General features: G+C 35.6%; 2 protein-coding genes across 2 annotated transcripts; both read left to right on the forward strand.

The window, feature by feature from the left end:
- Positions 1-1042: 1042 nt before the first annotated feature.
- On the forward strand, positions 1043-5927 carry LOC145070118 (Adaptin ear-binding coat-associated protein 1 NECAP-1). Its single transcript, XM_079017065.1, has 8 exons — positions 1043-1380; positions 2186-2217; positions 2815-2915; positions 3174-3246; positions 3884-3915; positions 4586-4676; positions 4916-5027; positions 5499-5927. Exons 1-8 carry the CDS (start codon positions 1249-1251, stop codon positions 5811-5813), a joined length of 888 nt encoding a protein of 295 aa, XP_078873191.1. The 5' UTR covers positions 1043-1248; the 3' UTR covers positions 5814-5927.
- Positions 5928-17178: 11251 nt separating this feature from the next.
- Positions 17179-19010, forward strand: LOC145067992 (uncharacterized). The gene is made up of 3 exons (XM_079014999.1): positions 17179-17715; positions 17792-18041; positions 18118-19010. The coding sequence occupies exons 1-3, from the start codon at positions 17179-17181 to the stop codon at positions 19008-19010; spliced, it is 1680 nt and encodes a 559-aa protein (XP_078871125.1).
- Positions 19011-19303: the final 293 nt, after the last annotated feature.

Consider the following 19303-nt stretch of genomic DNA (forward strand, 5'->3'; position numbering starts at 1 on the left):
ATAATTATAATGATAGAAATTAAAACATTAAACAAATATATTTTAAAAAATTAGTTAAAAATAACAACTATAAATAATATTAAACCATATATAATATTTAATTTTAATGATGTGTAACTCGCGAGTAGAAGTCATTCAAACGAATGAGATTATGACGTTATAATAGATTTATATATTATCATATAATTCAAAATAGTCAATATATTATATCAAATTAATATACGAATTATTATATCAAATTTAACAACAACGTTAGTGTTATATTTTAAAAAATATATAGTTGTAAAGACTTCAACTATATAGGTGTTTCTGCGCATTACAATGTCAACTCAAATACAAATTTTAGTTCCATTTAAAAAAAACTAAAGAATATTTTATAAATAGTTAAAAGTGATAAATTGTAGTGATAAAAACAAAAACTAAATTGTAATTTCAATTTAACTAAAATATTTCTTAAATATATTTTTATAATTAATAGAAGTTTCCAAATAAGTAGCTTAAAATAACTTACAATAACAATAGTTAAAAACAACTCTATATAAATGGTTATATTGTTAGCTTTAAAATGAAAAAACAATGTTTGATGTTTTAAATAATTATAATGATAGAAATTAAAACATTAAGCAAATAATTTAAAAAAATTAATTAACAATAAAACAATTATAAATAACATCAAATCATATATTATATTTAATTTTATTCATGTGTAATTCGTGGGTAGAAGTCATTCAAACGATTGAGATTACGAAGTTATAATAAATATATATATTATCATATAATTCAAAATAATCAATATATTATATCAATTTAGTATATACAAATTATTATATCAAATTTAACAACAACGTTATTGTTATATTTAAAAAATCATATATTTGTAAAGACTTCAACTATATAGGTATTTCTGCGCAACGCGCGGACATTCGACTAGTATATATATATATATATTGGTCATTTTATAAAAGAAAAAAGAAAAATATGTTGTTAAAATGAACATTTACATTGTTGCTTTACTCAATTCTATACGGTAAAAAGAATACATTACTATTCGATGATATGAGAGACAAATAGAGAATGAAAAGACCCTAAAAACATCGTTGAAGGCTTACATCAGATCGAATAGTCGAATCACCGGCACCAGATTGAACAATCCCACCATCTCTTTGATTTGCTTCATCCAGAAAATTTGTTTTCCACATTAAACCCCATCTCCATCCATTCAATCGAACGTCTGTTCTAGTCTGTATCATGGAGAAAGAGCAGAAGCAATCGGATAGTACAAGCACCAAGAATGATGATCCTCCAAGTTTAGATGATACCGGAGACATTGAACCGGCTGAGCTCGTTCTCTTTCAAGTCCCTGAATCTTACGTTTATCTGGTAATATCTTCCTTTCCTGATCTGTTTCATTCCATGCTTTACATTTCCACGATTGAATCATGCATCAGTGAACGAATGACGATCATAGTTTTTAAATTGGGATTCTGGTTAGATATAGTAGCATTTTTGCTTGTTGAATTCGGAGTTTTGTTAATTAACCAACGATCATACATACCCGCACCTCATACTTGTCATGTTTAATCGTCAAATCAATTTCTCTTGGACTTGTAGCTATTTGTGTACTGCATTCACCGTTCGTAACTAGAGTCCATTTCTGTAATTTGTGAGCATACCTGTGATTTTTTTCTTCTTATTTTGGGATAATTATTAGGACTCCAATGGTGAGGGAGTATCAGAATTAGGTTATGCAAACTTGATGTATAATTTTCCGATATAGATGATTAGAAGCAGTATTTGTTTCGGGAAACCCCAATTGCCAAATTGCTAAATTGCTTTGAGATTGAACAATGTACACAGAGGTCCATTCAACGTGATTCCTGTTTCTCTCAAATGCAACTGATTTTTGATTCATCAGATAGATTGTCATTTTACGTCAGCACTAATTTCAGATATAAGAGTAAATTGGTCATTCAACTGTTGATTCAGTCAAAAGAAACAATATATGTTTATACACTTAATGATGGGAAAAAAAAAACAGGGCCTTAATGTAGATGAAAGCAAATAAGCAATGCTGATATTCGCTCTTATATCTCCAAAGAATTTATTTCTTATGTTATCTATTTCATAAACGTTGTATCATTACATTGTTGAAACTATTAATTACATACTATTGTCTTTTTTTCAGATACCACCAAGGAAAACTGCAGCTTCCTACAGGTTCTTATCACAAGTTCTCAACTTCTTCTCCTCCCTTCTGCATAAATCTGTTACTCATTACATACATTCAATGATAATTTTTTTGCTTAAACAACATGTACTCATATGTCTTGTTGGCTACAACAGGCTATAAGAGTAGCTAGGTAAAGTAGGAGCAACGATTCTCATTGTTTTTTTATATAGACTGTTAGATTTTGTTGCTAATTTGCCATGGTAAAAGGGTATTTATGGAACTGGAATTCAATTCCATTCCAATCCCACATTTGGTTGCAAATGGTTACGGAATTGAATTCCATTGGATTTCAACATCCCATCCTAAAACCAATGGAATTCAATTCCCAACATTTCCTCCTTGAAAAAGTAAAATACTCATATACCATTTTAAACCTAAAATTTCACAAGTAAATGCCTCTAGGCTCTAGCCTCTCCTAATGGACATTGTTGGATAATATATTTGTAGTATAGGGTTATATTTTAGTGTTAATCTCATAAAAGACCTTATATTTTGTGTTTTTCCCGGATTAAACCTCATCTTTATTTTTTTTTCATGAAAAAGACCTTATATTTTGGAGTAATTTTATTCCCCATTAATTACAGGGCTGATGAATGGGATATAAACAAATGGGCATGGGAAGGAACAATGAAAGTAGTAAGCAAAGGAGAAGAATGTATTATCAGACTTGAAGATAAGACAACAGGTCACAATATTTCCACTCTTCAATGTTTTTTTATTACTTTATTCAATGACATTTACTTTTTTTTCCCCCAATTTTTGAAACATGATTGCAGAAATTATGTCAGTTGTATAAATTGGCAAAAAGAGGAAAACATTATTTCATAGATTGGGTGAAAAGAATGAAACTATGTTGTTGAATAAATTGGGATATAGATGAAATATCATTGTGTAAACAAATATATATATATATTTTTTATAATTACTTATTTTTAATTTGTAGGTGAACTTTATGCACGTGCTTTTTTAAGAGATGGAGAGCCTCATCCTGTGGAGCCTGTTATTGATAGCAGCCGGTAAGTCTCAATAATTTACAAAATTGGTCCCTGTGTTTATAGGAAAGTTACAGAAATGGTCCCTGTCAGGAGGTTTACATAAAAACTTCCTACTTTTAATTTTTTTTTAACAGAAATAATGGTCTTTGTGTTTCACAAAACTATAAAAAATGGACCCTGTCCAATAGCAAACTTACAGAAATGGTCCCTTTGTTTCATAAAACTATAAAGTAGTCCCTGCATTTTACAAAAATATAGAAATGGTCATTGTATTTACAAAAATACAGAAAAGGTCCCTATGTTTCATAAAGTTACAGAAACAGCTTCTATATAATAATGATTTAGCTTAATGTTTCATAAAGTTACATAATTGATCCCCGACTAATAGCAAAGTTACAGAAGTGGTCCCTAAAAATTCCAAAATTACAGAACGACATTCCACTATTTTTCATTTAATTGTGTATTCTATCATCCTACTTTCATTTCTTTATAATAGCATATTTTTCTTAGGACATAATACTTAAAGATAATGGTGTAGTGTAATAGAAAGAAACAAAAATAGGATGCTACAATAAACAAATCAGTGAAAATACATTGCTTTTTCTTTTATTTAATCATAAATTTTAGTGTTTCAACTAACAATTATATTTTTCTGCAGATATTTTGTTCTACGTGTAGAGGAGAACATCGGTAAGTGTGAATGTTTTAATGAATTTTTCTTTGTTCCATTTAAAACAATATAAAATATAAAAATAAGCATGGAAGAAGTAATTGTATATATATGGGAATTTTCTGTGTATTGACATTGTGAGGTAATCGCCTTAATTTATATAAAGACAAAATTGCAAAAATGGTCCCTGTGGTATGTTGAAAATTGCTACTTTGGTCCAAAATTTTGATTTTGTTGCGAGTTTGTTCCAATTTGTTTTCAATTTTTCAAAAAAGGATGATTTTGCCCTTTGTATTTACTTTTTTTCAATTTTTTTTTATTAATTTTGTTGTTTCCTGATTAAAAATTAAATAAAAAAGAATATATATATATATATATATATATATATATATATATATATATATATATATATATATATATAGCATCTACCCCACCCTTACTCCCTCCCCCAGGAGCTTCAAAAAAATTGTAAAAAGAAAATACAAAGGGCAAAATCGTCATTTTAAAAAAAAAAGTTGAAAAAAAATTGGAACAAACTCGCAACAAAATCAAAGTTTTGGACCAAAGTAGCGATTTTCAACATACCGCAGGGACCATTTTTGCAATTTTGTTTTTATATAAATATATAATCTAAAAAAGGAAACTGAATCTAATAAAAATTTTCCTAATTAATCTTAAAAAATGATGCAGGTGGGAGGCTTCGACATGCTTTTATTGGTATAGGATTCCGAGAAAGACCTCAAGCTTATGATTTCCAAGCTGCTCTTCATGATCATATGAAGTATGTATCTAATCCTTGTGAAAAAGACGTAAATGCCCTTCTCATTCTCATCATTGAAACTAGCCCTATAAAATCTCTCGTCCATGCAAAATGACGTAAATGCCCTTCTTCGTCCTCATCACTGAAAATAGCCCTAGAAAGTTTTTGTCCAATCCTGTCACATGTAATAATTAACAATTAACAATAACAAAATTACAAATGTACCCTTTTTAAGATGTTTTGGTTTATATGGAGTGAAGGTATCTTGACAAGAAGAAAACTGCTGAAGAAATGGAACAGCAATATCAGCAAACTTCTGCAGTTGATTACAGTTTAAAAGATGGGGAAACCATTGTGCTTCAACTAAAAAACGTAAGCTTTTTTTTTTTTGTCTAATTTCCAATTCAAATTTGAAAAATAAAATTTTGTCTTTGAATTTGTTTGATACATACTTGTTTCCCATGAAAAAACTTTTAACAGAAAACCACTTGTATTTTCGCCATTTAACTGTTTTCTTGTGTTTAAATAATCCTTATATTTGGGTATATATATTTCAAAATACAATTGTAGTAGGAAAAAGAATGAAAATAGGATGCTATAATAAGTATAATAAACAAATAAATAAAAGTACACTGCTATTTCTTGCATTTAATCCTTCGTAAAAAAAAATTCAACTTTCAAAAGTCATTAACAAAACCATTTAATCAATTTTGAGAAGTAGAGTGGTTTTAACTTCTAACATTTTAACATTTAATTACCATATTTAAAGTCAAATGACCAAATAAAAAATGGATTAAAAGTATGTTGCTAAATGCTATTTATTGTATTATAATATAATTACAGAAAGGTGGTAAAAGCATGAGGTCTAAGTTCTTTGAGCTAGGATTAAATAATCTTCCGGATCCAAACGAAAAAGGAAAGGAGGTGGGAATGGGAATCTCTCTTATACCACCACCACCACCGCCATCACCACTATCACCGCCAGTTGCCGCCGTGATTACACCACCCACATCACCGCCAAACTTCACTCTTACTCCAAAAGAGAAAGAGAAAACGTTGTCCCCTGTTGTTGACAAGTCAAACGAGCCTCGGGCTATTGACAAACAAATCGCTCAAGATTTACCCGATGAAGATTTTGGGGATTTTCAAGCTGCTTAGTGTTATCAATGTTTGGTTAAAACTCGAAAAAGTTGTTACTTTTTATTATCATTATTATTATATGTTGGTAAATATGACATTTTCTTTTATATATCAATCATTTTAATTTTTAAATTTTTTTATATATCAAATACCCATCCGCTTGTATTTGTTTGTTTGGCTTTGGTTAGAAATTGAATTATGAGTTTGTGATAAGACAATTTGGGGAAATAGCAATGTAGTTTGGCTTGTTTTTCTTATATGAGTTATGTAGTTTCATTGTATTTCAAATGATCAAATCATCGTAATTCTTCATGTTTCATATGGACAAGGCTTGTGAATCATCGTAATCGAATCATATATTATAGTTATAAGTAACTTTAGTTTAATTAATGGATAGTCATTAAAAAACCGAAAATGACAATATTTCTAAATTGCATTTAGTAGTGTAACCATAATTATTAGTAACTAGTTTACTAAACGGACCCTTATTTTATAAATAAGTGTTAATAAAAATAAACAATTTTTTTTTTTTTCTAAATTTGCAAAATGACCACCATGTTTGGAATGTTGCATTCTGGAGTGGAGTGATAAAGGTCATTCTGTGGTTGGCGGGATATGACATCCGGAATATGAAACCGTACATTTCGGACCGGAAGGTGCGTTCTGAATTTAAGTTTGGAATTTACGGACATTCCGAAGTTCATATACACAAGAATAAAATATTTCTATTGACATCCATTTGAGAAAATCTGCATATCTAGACCATATACAACGTTGTGTCACCGAAAAAATAAGTTCATATAGTCAGTATTTTAAAGTATATACCTGGTGTAACATCCCAAAATTCGACCCATTTTTTTTTTTTTTTTTTTAAATTTAGAGTAAATGATCATAATAAGACAACATTCCAATCATGATACCACATTAATTTGCAACAACACATCTCATCACAATATAATACTCAAAAACATGAAAGTGTGGAAGCATAAAAGTGTTTTGAAAATTATCTCATAAAGCGATAAATACTAGACAAGTAAATGTCATGCCTTGAGAATGTCCAGATGTCGCAGTCATGCCAAATCATTTCCCTTCCTCACACCTAATGGTCCTGCTAAACAACATAAGTAACAACTGTAAGGCTAAGACTTAGTGAGAAATCACAACACTCGCCCATTATATAGATCATATGCTATACACGTAAAAACACACGAACACATTATGTAAATAAGTCACATATTACATATCATCATATCATATAACATATGTTAGCATAAACATATCTACTTACCGGATCAATTAGATTCCCTCTGAAAGGCTTTTCTCTAATTGTCTGGTCCATGACCACTTCCTTGGAGAGGATTTTCATGGCCTAAGATCTCACCATATCATTCTACATACTTCTACATACTGATTTAACTAAATTCCCCCAAGATGTTTTTCTCTAGTTGACCACTTCCCTTCAAGAGGATTTTCATAATCTAACACCTATCATCACATAGTCTACATAATAAGAGAGTTCGTCAAAACTCATATGAATGTTTGATATTGCCATATTTATACATTTGTTTATGTAATATTTCAATACATTTTAGCTATATTTTGGTTATAATACGAAGATATTTGGTACATGTTATAAATTATATTTTGTAGCCAAAAGATGACATTCTCGAGAAAAGGGACCAAAACTGGAAATTTGGAGGTTGGAAGAATAATAAAAAGAAAAGAAGAGAAGAAGAAGAAGAACGTAATCAAAAGAATTCCCATGTCGTGGCATGTATATTGCCCACGACATGGCCTAGAATCTTCTCTGGACACGAAAAATACTTGTTGCAAACGTGGATTAAAAGACTACCACGACGTGGTAAGTATTTCACTACGTCGTGGCTACCGACATATTGTGACAACCCGAACCTTTTTCCATTTCCATTTACAGATTTCCGTTGATAAAATTTAAATTTTATTTTATTGAGCTTCCGTCAAACTTCTTGGTTAGAAAATCAACTAGTTTTATATAATTTATTAAATTTTATATACGAGTCGGAACCAAAATCGCACGAAAACCCCGAATTTCCTTGAAAAACTAAAAAGTTTTCGTCCTAAGTGAGTTTACGGCCGTAAACCGTGTACGTCCATACACTCGTTTACGGCCAGCGTCGAGTGGACCCCACCACCGACCACGAAAACCCCTATAAATATGCGACCCTACCCCTTCATTTACACTTTTCTGGCCGAACACCCTCTTTTTTTCTCTCTAGACTCTTGACAGTAAACTCCCAAAAACACCATTATTCTCCCAAAAATCATCAAAAATCGTCATTTGGGGTCAATTTGGAGCATCTGGAACACGTTTTTTTTTCTTTTTTTTTTTTTTTTTTTTTTTTTTTTTTTTCGAAATCAAACACCCTTGTTCTTGAGTGTACGACCGTACACCCTTCAAATCTGCAAGGGCTGTAAACCCTTCAAAGAGGAGTTCACGGCCGTAAACTGCCTGTTCGGCCGTAAACCACTCTTCATGGCCGTAAACCCCTATTCACAGCCTTACACACCTCTTAAGTGGTGAAAAATCCGTTTCCTCGATTCAATCAAGTCCCGGTAACGTCCCTTAACCGAAAGCAAGTGTTTTTCTAACACTTTATTTAACGAGATCGCTAATGTAGATACATATATGTATTTAATTATTATTAGGATTCCGATAAGTGCCACATACAATGACTTGAGGGTCTTCATTTCCAGTTCGTTGATTCGATGGTTGCACACAACTAACAGTGAGTTCATACCCCTATGCTTTTACTATTTTTCATGTTTTCAGGGGGGTGGGGGGGGGGGGGTGGGGGAATACAAGCCAAATACAAATATTTTTGTGAACTTATACAAAAGAATTTCAATGAGTTTAAAACTTATGCAATCGATGCAACCCAAAGACTTTTCATGTTTTATAAAATATTTAGATATTTTATCCCTTTTGTAACATGATGTGCATAAGGGACGTTTTCAACTTACAAGTATAATCACATAGTTTTCAGATCAATACATAAATCAAAGTACCTAACAAGCATACAAACTATAATAGGTATATTTTGGGAATTCAATACATGGTTATACATATACAAACACACAAACTATAATAGGTATAGTTTGGGAATTCAACACAAGGTTATACATATACAAACATACAAACTATAATAAGTATAGTTTGGGAATTCATTAAACGGTTTTACAAACTTATCTTTTATAAACTTCTTCGTTATTTATATAAAGGGTTTCCCATATTATTACTTGTAAAGTTGTTAATCTAGATTGAGAGACACGTCTTTGGGTACAATTACATGTACTAGTGGAAGACTACCCTTATGAGCCATAGTCTCCTCGAGGGAGAGCGTGAGTTTGTGTATAGATCTATACGGGACTGACAATCCCGCACCTTGTTGTTAGCTATAGTAGTACCGGCAGGTCTACGGGTGACAAAGTCATAGAGCATATTGGCGCCCGATTCGCGCCATATCAGTTAGTATGGTCATAAAACTCGCAAGTAGATAACAACGATATATTTACGTAGTAATATACTTTACATGAACAATACTTTTTTTTAGCATAAGTATGAAATATACATGGTTTCTTTTCGAGAAATAGAACTACTATACATACTGGTAATAACCAGGGTTTTCAAACAGAACAATTTATTCATACTAATGATAGCTAGGGTTTTCTTACAAAAGGGATTTTACATTCAAATCAATATTATACGATTTATCTCGTGGTAATTAGACATTCGAACAAATACTTATGGAACATTTTAACTAACTCACATGTTAGAAAATATTGGATTTTCTTGGAAATATACAAATATTTTCACTGATTCATTTATAGGATTTCATTACAAAAATATACTTATGAACCCACCAGCTTTTATGCTGATACTCTCTTTCAAAACCGCTTGTATTCTCAGGAAATCAGTAGACAGGTACATCGGTAGACTTTTGAGAAGACGGAGAGTATAGAGTCTCGTCTTTATTTTGCTATACTTTTGATGTATACAAATTATGTATCAAACTAATGTAAATATTCTAGTTATTTAATGTAATGGTTGTGTTTACTTTGATTACTATGATGCAATTGTTATGATATCACACATGATGTCATCCACCCCCGAACGTTTCCGTCGTTCCGGTTTGGGGGTGTGACAGATTGGTATCAGAGCCATTGTTTATAGTGAACTAAGTATACCGAACCTTACATGGTATACAATTATAAACACTAAGGGGCCGAAGTGCTCTGAACTAAAAGTATACTTTTTTAAATATAAGTATTTTATAAGAAGTATAGAAGCATACATACGTACCAGAAGCAGTATCATAAGTAGAACAAAACAAACGTATTTGGATGTTGAACACTGCGGTTAAACCTGGATAGTTATGTAATCATGTCTGGGATCAATATAGTCTGATCAACTATATTTATTTGAGACAAGACCAACATGTGTCTGGGAGTGACCGTGGTGTTGCGGCAAGCCTAAAACTTATCAAGCTATATACATCAAGAGATCGATAGAACATAACATACAACATTAAAATACTATAGGAGTATTTTAGTTACTATAAGATAACAACAAATTATCGAGTATACAATTACAATACTATAGAAGTATTATTAGACTAGACGTCTATTAACTATCTCTTTACCCCTATTCTCGCGTAGATATCATGGCTGGATTCAATCTCCCCGGCGACCCGTACTTTCCCAACCAAGGAAATAATGGATGGCTCGAGGCAGAGCCAAAAGAAAATCATGAAATTCCTTTGGAAGATGATTTCGCAGAACAATTCCCTAAAGAGGCTAACTCAGAACTTGAAGTCGAGAACCTACCTCAAGTGGCCCCAATACCAAATCCTAACCACCGACTTGAATTCCAAGGTCCAACACCTATGTGGGTTGGGAGTTTGAATAGGTGGATCCACGAGAAGGGCCAACCCCTCCCACACAACGAAGACTGCAACTTCTACAGTCTGAATGAGAGAGTCCCCGCAGACAGGGCCCTTCCAATCCTGGTTCGCCGAGTGGCTTGCAATGTTGAGCTAAGTGTGGCAGCCATTCAGCGAACTGTGGAACTTGAGGCAGATTCAAGCGTCAGTACAAATCACATTCATCGCCTTGAAATTGCTCATGGGAGAGATATGAGAGACAATGAAGCTATGCAGCAAGAGCTAGCTGTAACCCGAGATGATGTCATAGAACTCCGAGCACGACAGACAGTATATAAGAGACACCTGCTTGATGTGGAGCGTCAGCTGGCCGAATTAAGGATTCGTCCGAGGGGTGCCCGTCGCCACTAGGAAATGCTCTACTCATCCTTTCTTTTAGTTTAAGGAATAGCCTTCATATGTAACACCCAAAGTTTGGAAGGCCAAGAAAGGAAAGAAAACCTTAATTTTAAGGGGCGACTCGGCGAGTCCAAGGAGAAACTCGGCGAGTCCGAGCGGGATCCGAGTCGAGGAGTAAGTGACCGACTCGGCGAGTCGGCCAAGGTGACTCGGCGAGTCTGGTCTGTGCGAGGAAAACCCTAAATTCGGGACTTGGAGCCTATATAAACGCCTTAATCTTCTTCCTAGGGTTCCTTTACTGCCTCTTTAGCCCTGAATACCAAACCCTAGCCGTCATATCCATTGATTGAGCCAATTATTGCCTAAAAGAGTTAAGCTTGGAGAAAGAAGAAGAATCTTGAGAGTGCAAGAAGGGGGCTGTAGATCCGGGATTGGGAAGACATTTCTGAGCTTTTGGAGGTAATAAGCTAGTTCTTGGACTCCCTTGCACCTAGATCTATGTGTGTGTTGGGCATTCTTGGCATGTTAGTAAGCATTTCGAGCTAGAAGTTCAGATCTGAGGTTGCTACCTCAGATCCATGCTTGTTTTGGTCTAGTGTCCCATAAAGTATCTGCCCTTGAGCTGATTATGGAGCCTTCTTGCCTTAGAACCTAGTTTGTGGTGTATTTTGCCTAGATCTCCTTCTCTACACGTAAAGTTTGCAACTTTACGTGGGTAATAAGCTTGGGAAGGGTAGATCTACAGTTTGGAGTCCATGCATGACTCAAAAGTCCTCTGCATGTATGTAGATCTGAATGGACTCGGCGAGTCCTTCGAGTGGACTCAGCGAGTAGCATGAAGATGAGGAGGAACTCGACGAGTGGGATGAACATCTCGTCGAGTCAGATGAAGTTGGGCATGAACTCGGCGAGTTGGATGAACAACTCGGCGAGTTGGATGAAGATTGCCTTGTACTCGGCGAGTCTGTTCTTGGACTCGGCGAGTCAGGTCGCGAAGCCCCAAACCCTTCGAGTTGAGACTCGAATCAGTGAGTCGGGTGGAGACTCAGTGAGTTGGACAGGTCAGGACTCAGAAATCGTTGGACTCGGTGAGTCATGGACTGACGCGGCGAGTCGTGTCGCGAATGGAAGGACCCTGAGTATATGAACTCGGCGAGTCAGTATGTGGACTCGGCGAGTAGGGTTGACCTGGAAAGGTTGACTTTGACCAGGACTTTACTTAGACCGGAATTGACTTGGTTGGCTGTCGGGGGTCAGTTAGACTAAGTGTTGCATTGATATTGATAGCTCGGGGAGCAAGTAGAGCAGGAGTTCAGTGAGTGGTCGGGCAGCAGCTAGTGGGATCATCAGCAAGTTCAGCCAGTGCAGGTGAGTTTCCGTTTGTGTAAATGGGTCTACGGCCACAATGCCGGTCCATGTAGTTATGTGTAGAAGACCCGGGAGTTAGCCCTAGGCATAACATGCTAGTATGATATTCGGGACGAGGTCCAATGTTAGCGGGCGGGTGCCCAAGGAATGGTTTATTGATAGTTTATACTTGTTGTCTGTGTGATACTTGTATGTGCCTGGTAAGGGGGTGAGTGTGAGCGAGGTCTCGTATCTCATCAATAGCAGAGTGTGGATGGTATTCCACATCTCATTAGCAACAGATCAGGGGCGAGGCCCAAGTTAGGAAAGGGTGAGTGTCGGCTGGGCCCGTATCTCACTATCGGTAGGAGCATGTATGGGGTTCCATGACTCATCAGTAGCAGGATAAGGGCGAGGCCCCGGATAGGCGAGGCCTTTGTACAGAATCCGTTAGCAGGTGTTTAGCTTATGTGTTGTGATATGATTATGTGCTATTATGTGTTAGTGGGCGAGACCCTGTGACAGGCGGGGCCTAAGTGAAACAGATCTGTATCCGAGCGGGGCTCGAAGCCAGGCGGGGCCTGGAGCGGCGGGGTCGTTGTAGCGGGCAAGACCCGAGGTAGGGGCGAGACCCAGAATAGCGGGCGTGGCCCAGTATGTGCAGTATGTGGTTATGTATGGTATGTGGTAGGGTGGGGAACTCACTAAGCTTCGTGCTTACGGTTTTCAGTTTTGGTTTCAGGTACTTCCGATAGCGGAGGGAAGAGCTCGGGGTGATCGCATGGTACACACCATAGATTAGACAGCCTGGGAATGTTTTACTATGATAATGAACCTGTGTTTTGGAAATTAATACTCTGTTTATGTTTGGATTGATGGTTTTGCTTAAGTAATGTTTTATTAAAAGAAAATTTTTAATCTTGAATTTTGGGACGTTACATCATATCTATGCTCTAAGTAGCACTTTTCCCCGTAAACATTCCTGTCTTGCAAGTACTATTTCACTAGTTCTTTATGTTGTCAAAATTTCCCTCTGTTGGTATGTTGTAGACCTACTCCTAGGTCAAATTTTCCGAACTCTGTGTAGTCTCAATACCAACTATAGTGACAACAATCTTATTTCAGTTACAGATCATCATTATCAAAAATATATTCTAGTTCAGTAACATGCAAACTAAGTAACTCTATCAAAGTCATACCACTATTTCATCTTTGAAATTTTTAACTGAGAAATGCCACCTCACAAACGTATCGTCATAAATTCATTCAAGAATAGCCACTTCAAATCCAAAAGTTTATTTCATATAGGCTTCCTTTAAGGATGGTTATCCGGACACTATAGAAGTTGGATCATGATACTCTTGGGAACAAGTATAACTTAGCTTAAATAACACTTGTGCAATACCCACTTCCATAGAATACACTTCAGGAATGTTATCAGAAACATTCAGGGTAGTCCTTCAAGGCGTGAAATTTATAAGTAGAACTACCAATGACCATCGTTACTCACAAGATCGTTTCTCGTCATGCCAAAAAAAATGTATTCACAAGGAGGTAACCAACCAATTGGCGAGACATCAATTCTGCAGATAGACTTCACTACATTTCAAGCCACGGTCACAGCCGCCGTGATAGCTGTCATGGCGCAATTCAATTCCAACAACCCAAATGAGAATGGAAACGGTTTCAACACTTCAAACCGTAATAACACACAAGGAAACCGACAAGGGCCTAGCCATGATGATACTCCTGCTCACAAACCTAGGAATAATAAACGAAAATTCTGGAACAAAAAGGAGCGCAAGTTATCTCAAAAACTTGCCAAGAGACAACAACCTGTGACAACTTCTACAGCCACAACATCTGCTACTCCAGTACCAATGCCAATACGACAATATGCTGGAAATCTACCGGATTGCAAGAAATGCAACTTCCACCACTTAGGAAAATGCCGCAAATTGAGATGTAAGAACCGCAACAGACAAGGACACACCACTCGTTTCTGCAAGGCACCGGCACGATCAATCACCCAAGTTCTTGGCGTGGAAGTGAGTCAGGTTTGTTATAGTTGTGGCGAATCTGGACATTTCAAAAGAGATTGTCCAAGGACTAAAAATGGCGAAGAAGCTCACTTCCGTAGGACCCCGACTCAACACATCACTTCAATTACCAATGCTAGTATAATTCAAGTATGCCATACATGTGGTGAAATGGGGCATTTCAAGAGAGACTGTCCGACGGAGAGAAATGACGGAGGAGAAGGAGGAGTGTAACAACATGACATATAAGAGCAACGAGGAACCCCCTCCCCTTTTGAGATTTTGGTACGTCTTCTAAATAAAATTTCTTTAAAGATTTAATCTAAATTAATATTAAAATTTGGACAAAATTGCAAAAATGGTCCCCGTGGTTTCTTATTTTATATGGTTATGGTCCAAACGTTTGAAAAGTTGCAGATTTGGTCCTTTTCGACAAGTTTTATTGTGGTTTTGGTCCCTCATCCGTTAAGTTTAACTGGTTGGCTGTTAACTTTTTTAAAAGACAAAAATGCAAAAATGGTCCCTGTGGTTTGTCATTTTTTGTGGATATGGTCCAAACCTTTTAAAAATTGGATTTCTGGTCCTTATTGAGAGGTTTGTTTGTGGAACAAGTCCCTGGGGTTAACAGCCGTTTGTTTGTGGCTGTTAAACCCCTCACGTGCATTGCACACGAGGGCATAAATGTCATTTTACTTGAGGGACCATTTTTACAATTCCTGAAATAAACCCGCTTGTTACCGTCTTAGCGCCATATTACACACAAAATCACAAAATATTTAGTTATCTCTTCCACTTCCATCTTCTTCGTCATTCGTTTTTAACGCAAAAACCATAATCAAGATTTGGTCCAAGGTGTTTACTTGTTTTTGCTTTTCAACTGTAAATGGTGTTCCTAATGTGGGCGATTAGGCCAAAAGGCGAGACGTATGACATCACAAATGAATATGGTTAGTTTCACTTATCCTCTGTTTACGAAATTTTGTTAGGTTTCTTGATGATCTGAAGAATAGAGCCAAAAATACAAACATCTGATAATTTCTTACTTAATGTTTTTTGTATCTTGTAGAGCGTGTACCAACAATGTTCAGCATAAAGCTACACCATGGTGGAAATTTTACGAAGCTTCCAAACACGAAATATGTTAAAGGTGAAGTGCGATATATTGATTTAGTAGACATTGATGAGTTCTCAGTTCATGAACTAGACGCAATGATGCTAGAGCTAGGTTACTTTGTACCCCCAGTAATATATTACCATTTTAGGATTCCTCATGAAGACTTAGATTTTGGCCTCAGAGCTTTAGGGAATGATGATGATGTCTTGAATTTGGCTCAGTATATTGGAGATAACAAGGTCATTGAAGTGTATACAGAACATGGACAAACTAATTTGCTGACGTATTTTATGTCTCCAAAAGGAAAACAAAAAGTTATTATTAAGGAGCTCTGTGATGGTGATCTTCCAAAAGAAGCAAATGTACCTCAAGTACCAACAAAGGATAAAACCCCAATGATAGATGAAGCTAATGATCAAACACAGTTGGCAGGGTATATGTCCTTGATACTCTTTGACAAAGTCCCTACAAAAGTTTCACCACAGTATAGAAGAAATGGAAGGGTGAACTCAATAGTTGGTCAAAGTTCTTGTGCCAAAAAGCTTTGTTTAGTTGAATTGGGTGATGTAGTAGAAGATCAAGGTGATCATGCTAAATTGGATGATGTTGTACAAGATCAAGGTGGTGAGAATCCTAAATTAGATGATGTGGTACAAGATCAAACTGGTGAGCATGCTAACATGGATGATGTGGTTCAAGATCAAGAGGTTGAGCATGCTAACATGGATGATGTGGTACAAGATCAAGGTGGTGACCATGATAACTTTGATTATGATGACTTTCATTATGAGAACTTTTCTCATGATCACTTTGATCCTTTTGATGGAGAACATTATCAACCACCAGAAGATGAGAATGTTGAAGACCATCAGTCTGAACATGAAAAGTCTGCTGACAGTGATGATCTTGGGCAACAATCAGAAGAACAATATGGTGAACTTGTTGATGATGAAAACAATGTATCAGAAGTGGAGGTGGATATGACTGACTTTAAACTCAATCTTGATAAGGATTATGGTTGTGTTCAAATGGATGGGTTTCATAACAGGGTTGGGACAAATGATGAACATGAGGACATAGAAGTCATTGACAATGATAGATGAGATTCTTTAGATGAAGGGTCAGAAGATGAAAGGAAAAGAAGATGTGTTCTTAAAAATCTGGCTAAGGAGAAAAGATGCAGTCTTGGCAATGTCTATAAGGCCAGTTTTTATGTTGGGCAAAAGTTTAAATCAAAGAAAGAATTGAAAGAAAAAATTGACATGCACGCACTAGAAACTAGGAGGAATTTATATTATAAAAAGAATGACAAGCTTAGACTTCGGGCATTGTGTAGAGGTGTAGTCCCTGTCATCAATGCAAGTGGGGTGGTGGGCCTTAATACCAAAAATAAAAGAAAGGGCAAAGAGGTAAATTCAGAAAAAGTAAACTGTAGTTGGTTCCTTCATGCTTCTAGGTCAAACACAGAATCTCCCTGGTTTGTAAGGACATTAAATGACAACCATACTTGCCTTCAAAGTAGGAAGATTAGAGCTTGCACTGCTACTTTTATATCCAAACGAATCATGGACCAAATCGACATGAATCCAGGGATTCTTCTTCGAGCATTGCAGGAACAACTTCAAAAGGACTTCGAGGTTGGTGTTTCTATTGACAAAGTATTCAGGGCCAAGGCTATTGCAACTAAGATCGTGGAGGGTGACTATACGAAACAATATGAGATCTTGAGGGACTATGTCCTTGAATTGCAAGCAACCAATGTTGACACAACTGTCAAGATTGATGTTTACAGTGAACAAAACCCATCAAACCCAACGAGGAGGTTTAAAAGAATCTACATTTGCTTAGGTCCCCTGAAAAAAGGTTTTAAGGCTGGCCTTAGCAATCTTTTGGGTTTCGATGGTGCACATATGAAAGGACCATTTCCTGGGCAGGTTCTAACAGCAGTTGGGTTGGACTCTAACAATGGTATTTACCCCCTTGCTTATGCCATTGTTGAGACAGAGAACAAAAGTAGTTGGGTATGGTTCTTGCAGTGTTTAGGAGAAGACTTGGATCTTGGTTCAAATTCTAACTTTACTTTTATCACAGATCGACAAAAGGTATCTCTTTCTAACTTGTATTATTAATTACTTATTATTATATAAACTAAATACTTAATTATTGTTATTGTTCTAGGGTTTAATATCAGCAATAGCCCAACTATTCCCATGTGCTGAGCACAGGTATTGTCTCAGGCACATACATCAGAACATGAGAGTGAAATGGAAATTAAAAGAGTACAAGGATCATTTATGGATATGTGCAACTGCAACCACTGTACCTGAATTTGAACATTGCATGAAAGAATTTAGTAACTATGACAAGGAGGCATGTGAATGGCTTAGAAAGATTCCTCCAAAACACTGGGCAAGAAGCCATTTTACAGGTACATAAATTACCATAAATTACTATATGTTAAATGTGTACTTGTACTTAAAACAATATGTTAATTTTTTTAACAGGAAGAGCAATCTCTGATATACTGTTAAACAACCTTTGTGAGGTATTTAACAGCAAGATAATAGAGGGAAGAGATAAGCCTATCATAGGTTGTTTGGAGTATATTAGACAATACCTGATGAAGAGAATCTGTAATGTTATGAAGGTGATGGACAAGGCAAAAGGGCCTTTAACACCCACTACAACAACCATATTGGATGTAAACAAGTCTCATGCATCACATTACATTGCTAGGTGGAATGGGGGTGAGAAATACCAAGTCACTGGGGCATGGCAAGACCAACATGTGGTAGATGTTAAGAACAACACATGTACTTGCAGAAAGTGGGAGCTAATAGGCATCCCATGTAAACATGCCATTGCAACCCTTTATGAAATGACCAAGAACTCAGAGGATGTTGGTGACATTTACAGGTGGATCAATAAGGTATACTGGTTGGATACATGTAAGAATGCATATTCCTATAAGGTAGAGCCCATAAAAGGAAGAATAATGTGGCCTAAAAGTTTGTGTCCCACCACACTTACCCCTCCAATACATCATAAGCAACCTGGTAGGCCTACAAAGAAGAGGAAGAAAAGTGAGGATGAAAAATTGAGTCAGAGTCAAAGAGGGAGTCAAAGTCAGACTGGTACTCATGGTGTAAGTCAGGAAGAAGGCTGTAAAGTGGGTCCTGATGGAGTTCAAAAATTAACAAGGAAATATGTCAGTGTAACATGTGCAAATGCAAAAACAAAGGTCACAACTCAAGGACATGCAAAGGTCAAGGAGGTGGAAGTTAGGTGGAAGTTGAAGATCAAGGTTGTGTTTGTTTTGGTAGATGTTATTTGCTACTTTTGGAAGTGTTTTGATGTTAAACAACTTATGACTTATGGTTATTTTGGTTTTCATTAGTATGATAAGTATTAGAACATATATATATATATATATATATATATATATATATATATATGGTTGCATATTTTGGGATAATGTAATTGCACTATATGCTTGTAGTCTATTATGTAATTGCAGCCTTGGTTATTATGGTTTTTGGTTATTGTTGTTTATTATAACCATTACAGTCAATTATTCACATTAACCTTTCTTTCACCTTACAAAAACGACAAAGAACCTTACAAACAACATAAGCAATTCCATAAAATTCATATTTATATTAGGAAGTCATTTACTACATAAACAACTTA

The sequence above is a fragment of the Lactuca serriola genome, chromosome 8 (genome assembly GCF_051521515.1).
Source record: "Lactuca serriola cultivar US96UC23 chromosome 8, Lser_US96UC23_V15, whole genome shotgun sequence".
NCBI lineage: Eukaryota > Viridiplantae > Streptophyta > Magnoliopsida > Asterales > Asteraceae > Lactuca > Lactuca serriola.

Bases quoted from the DNA above. Each gene is read 5' to 3' on its own strand.
- LOC145070118 (XM_079017065.1), top strand. From the start codon at position 1,249: ATGGAGAAAGAGCAGAAGCAATCGGATAGTACAAGCACCAAGAATGAT. The intron at 1,381-2,185 runs GTAATATCTTCC...TCTTTTTTTCAG, and splicing joins CTGAATCTTACGTTTATCTG to ATACCACCAAGGAAAACTGC. The intron at 4,677-4,915 runs GTATGTATCTAA...TATGGAGTGAAG, and splicing joins GCTCTTCATGATCATATGAA to GTATCTTGACAAGAAGAAAA.
- LOC145067992 (XM_079014999.1), top strand. From the start codon at position 17,179: ATGGACCAAATCGACATGAATCCAGGGATTCTTCTTCGAGCATTGCAG. The intron at 17,716-17,791 runs GTATCTCTTTCT...TTATTGTTCTAG, and splicing joins TTATCACAGATCGACAAAAG to GGTTTAATATCAGCAATAGC. The intron at 18,042-18,117 runs GTACATAAATTA...TTTTTTTAACAG, and splicing joins GGCAAGAAGCCATTTTACAG to GAAGAGCAATCTCTGATATA.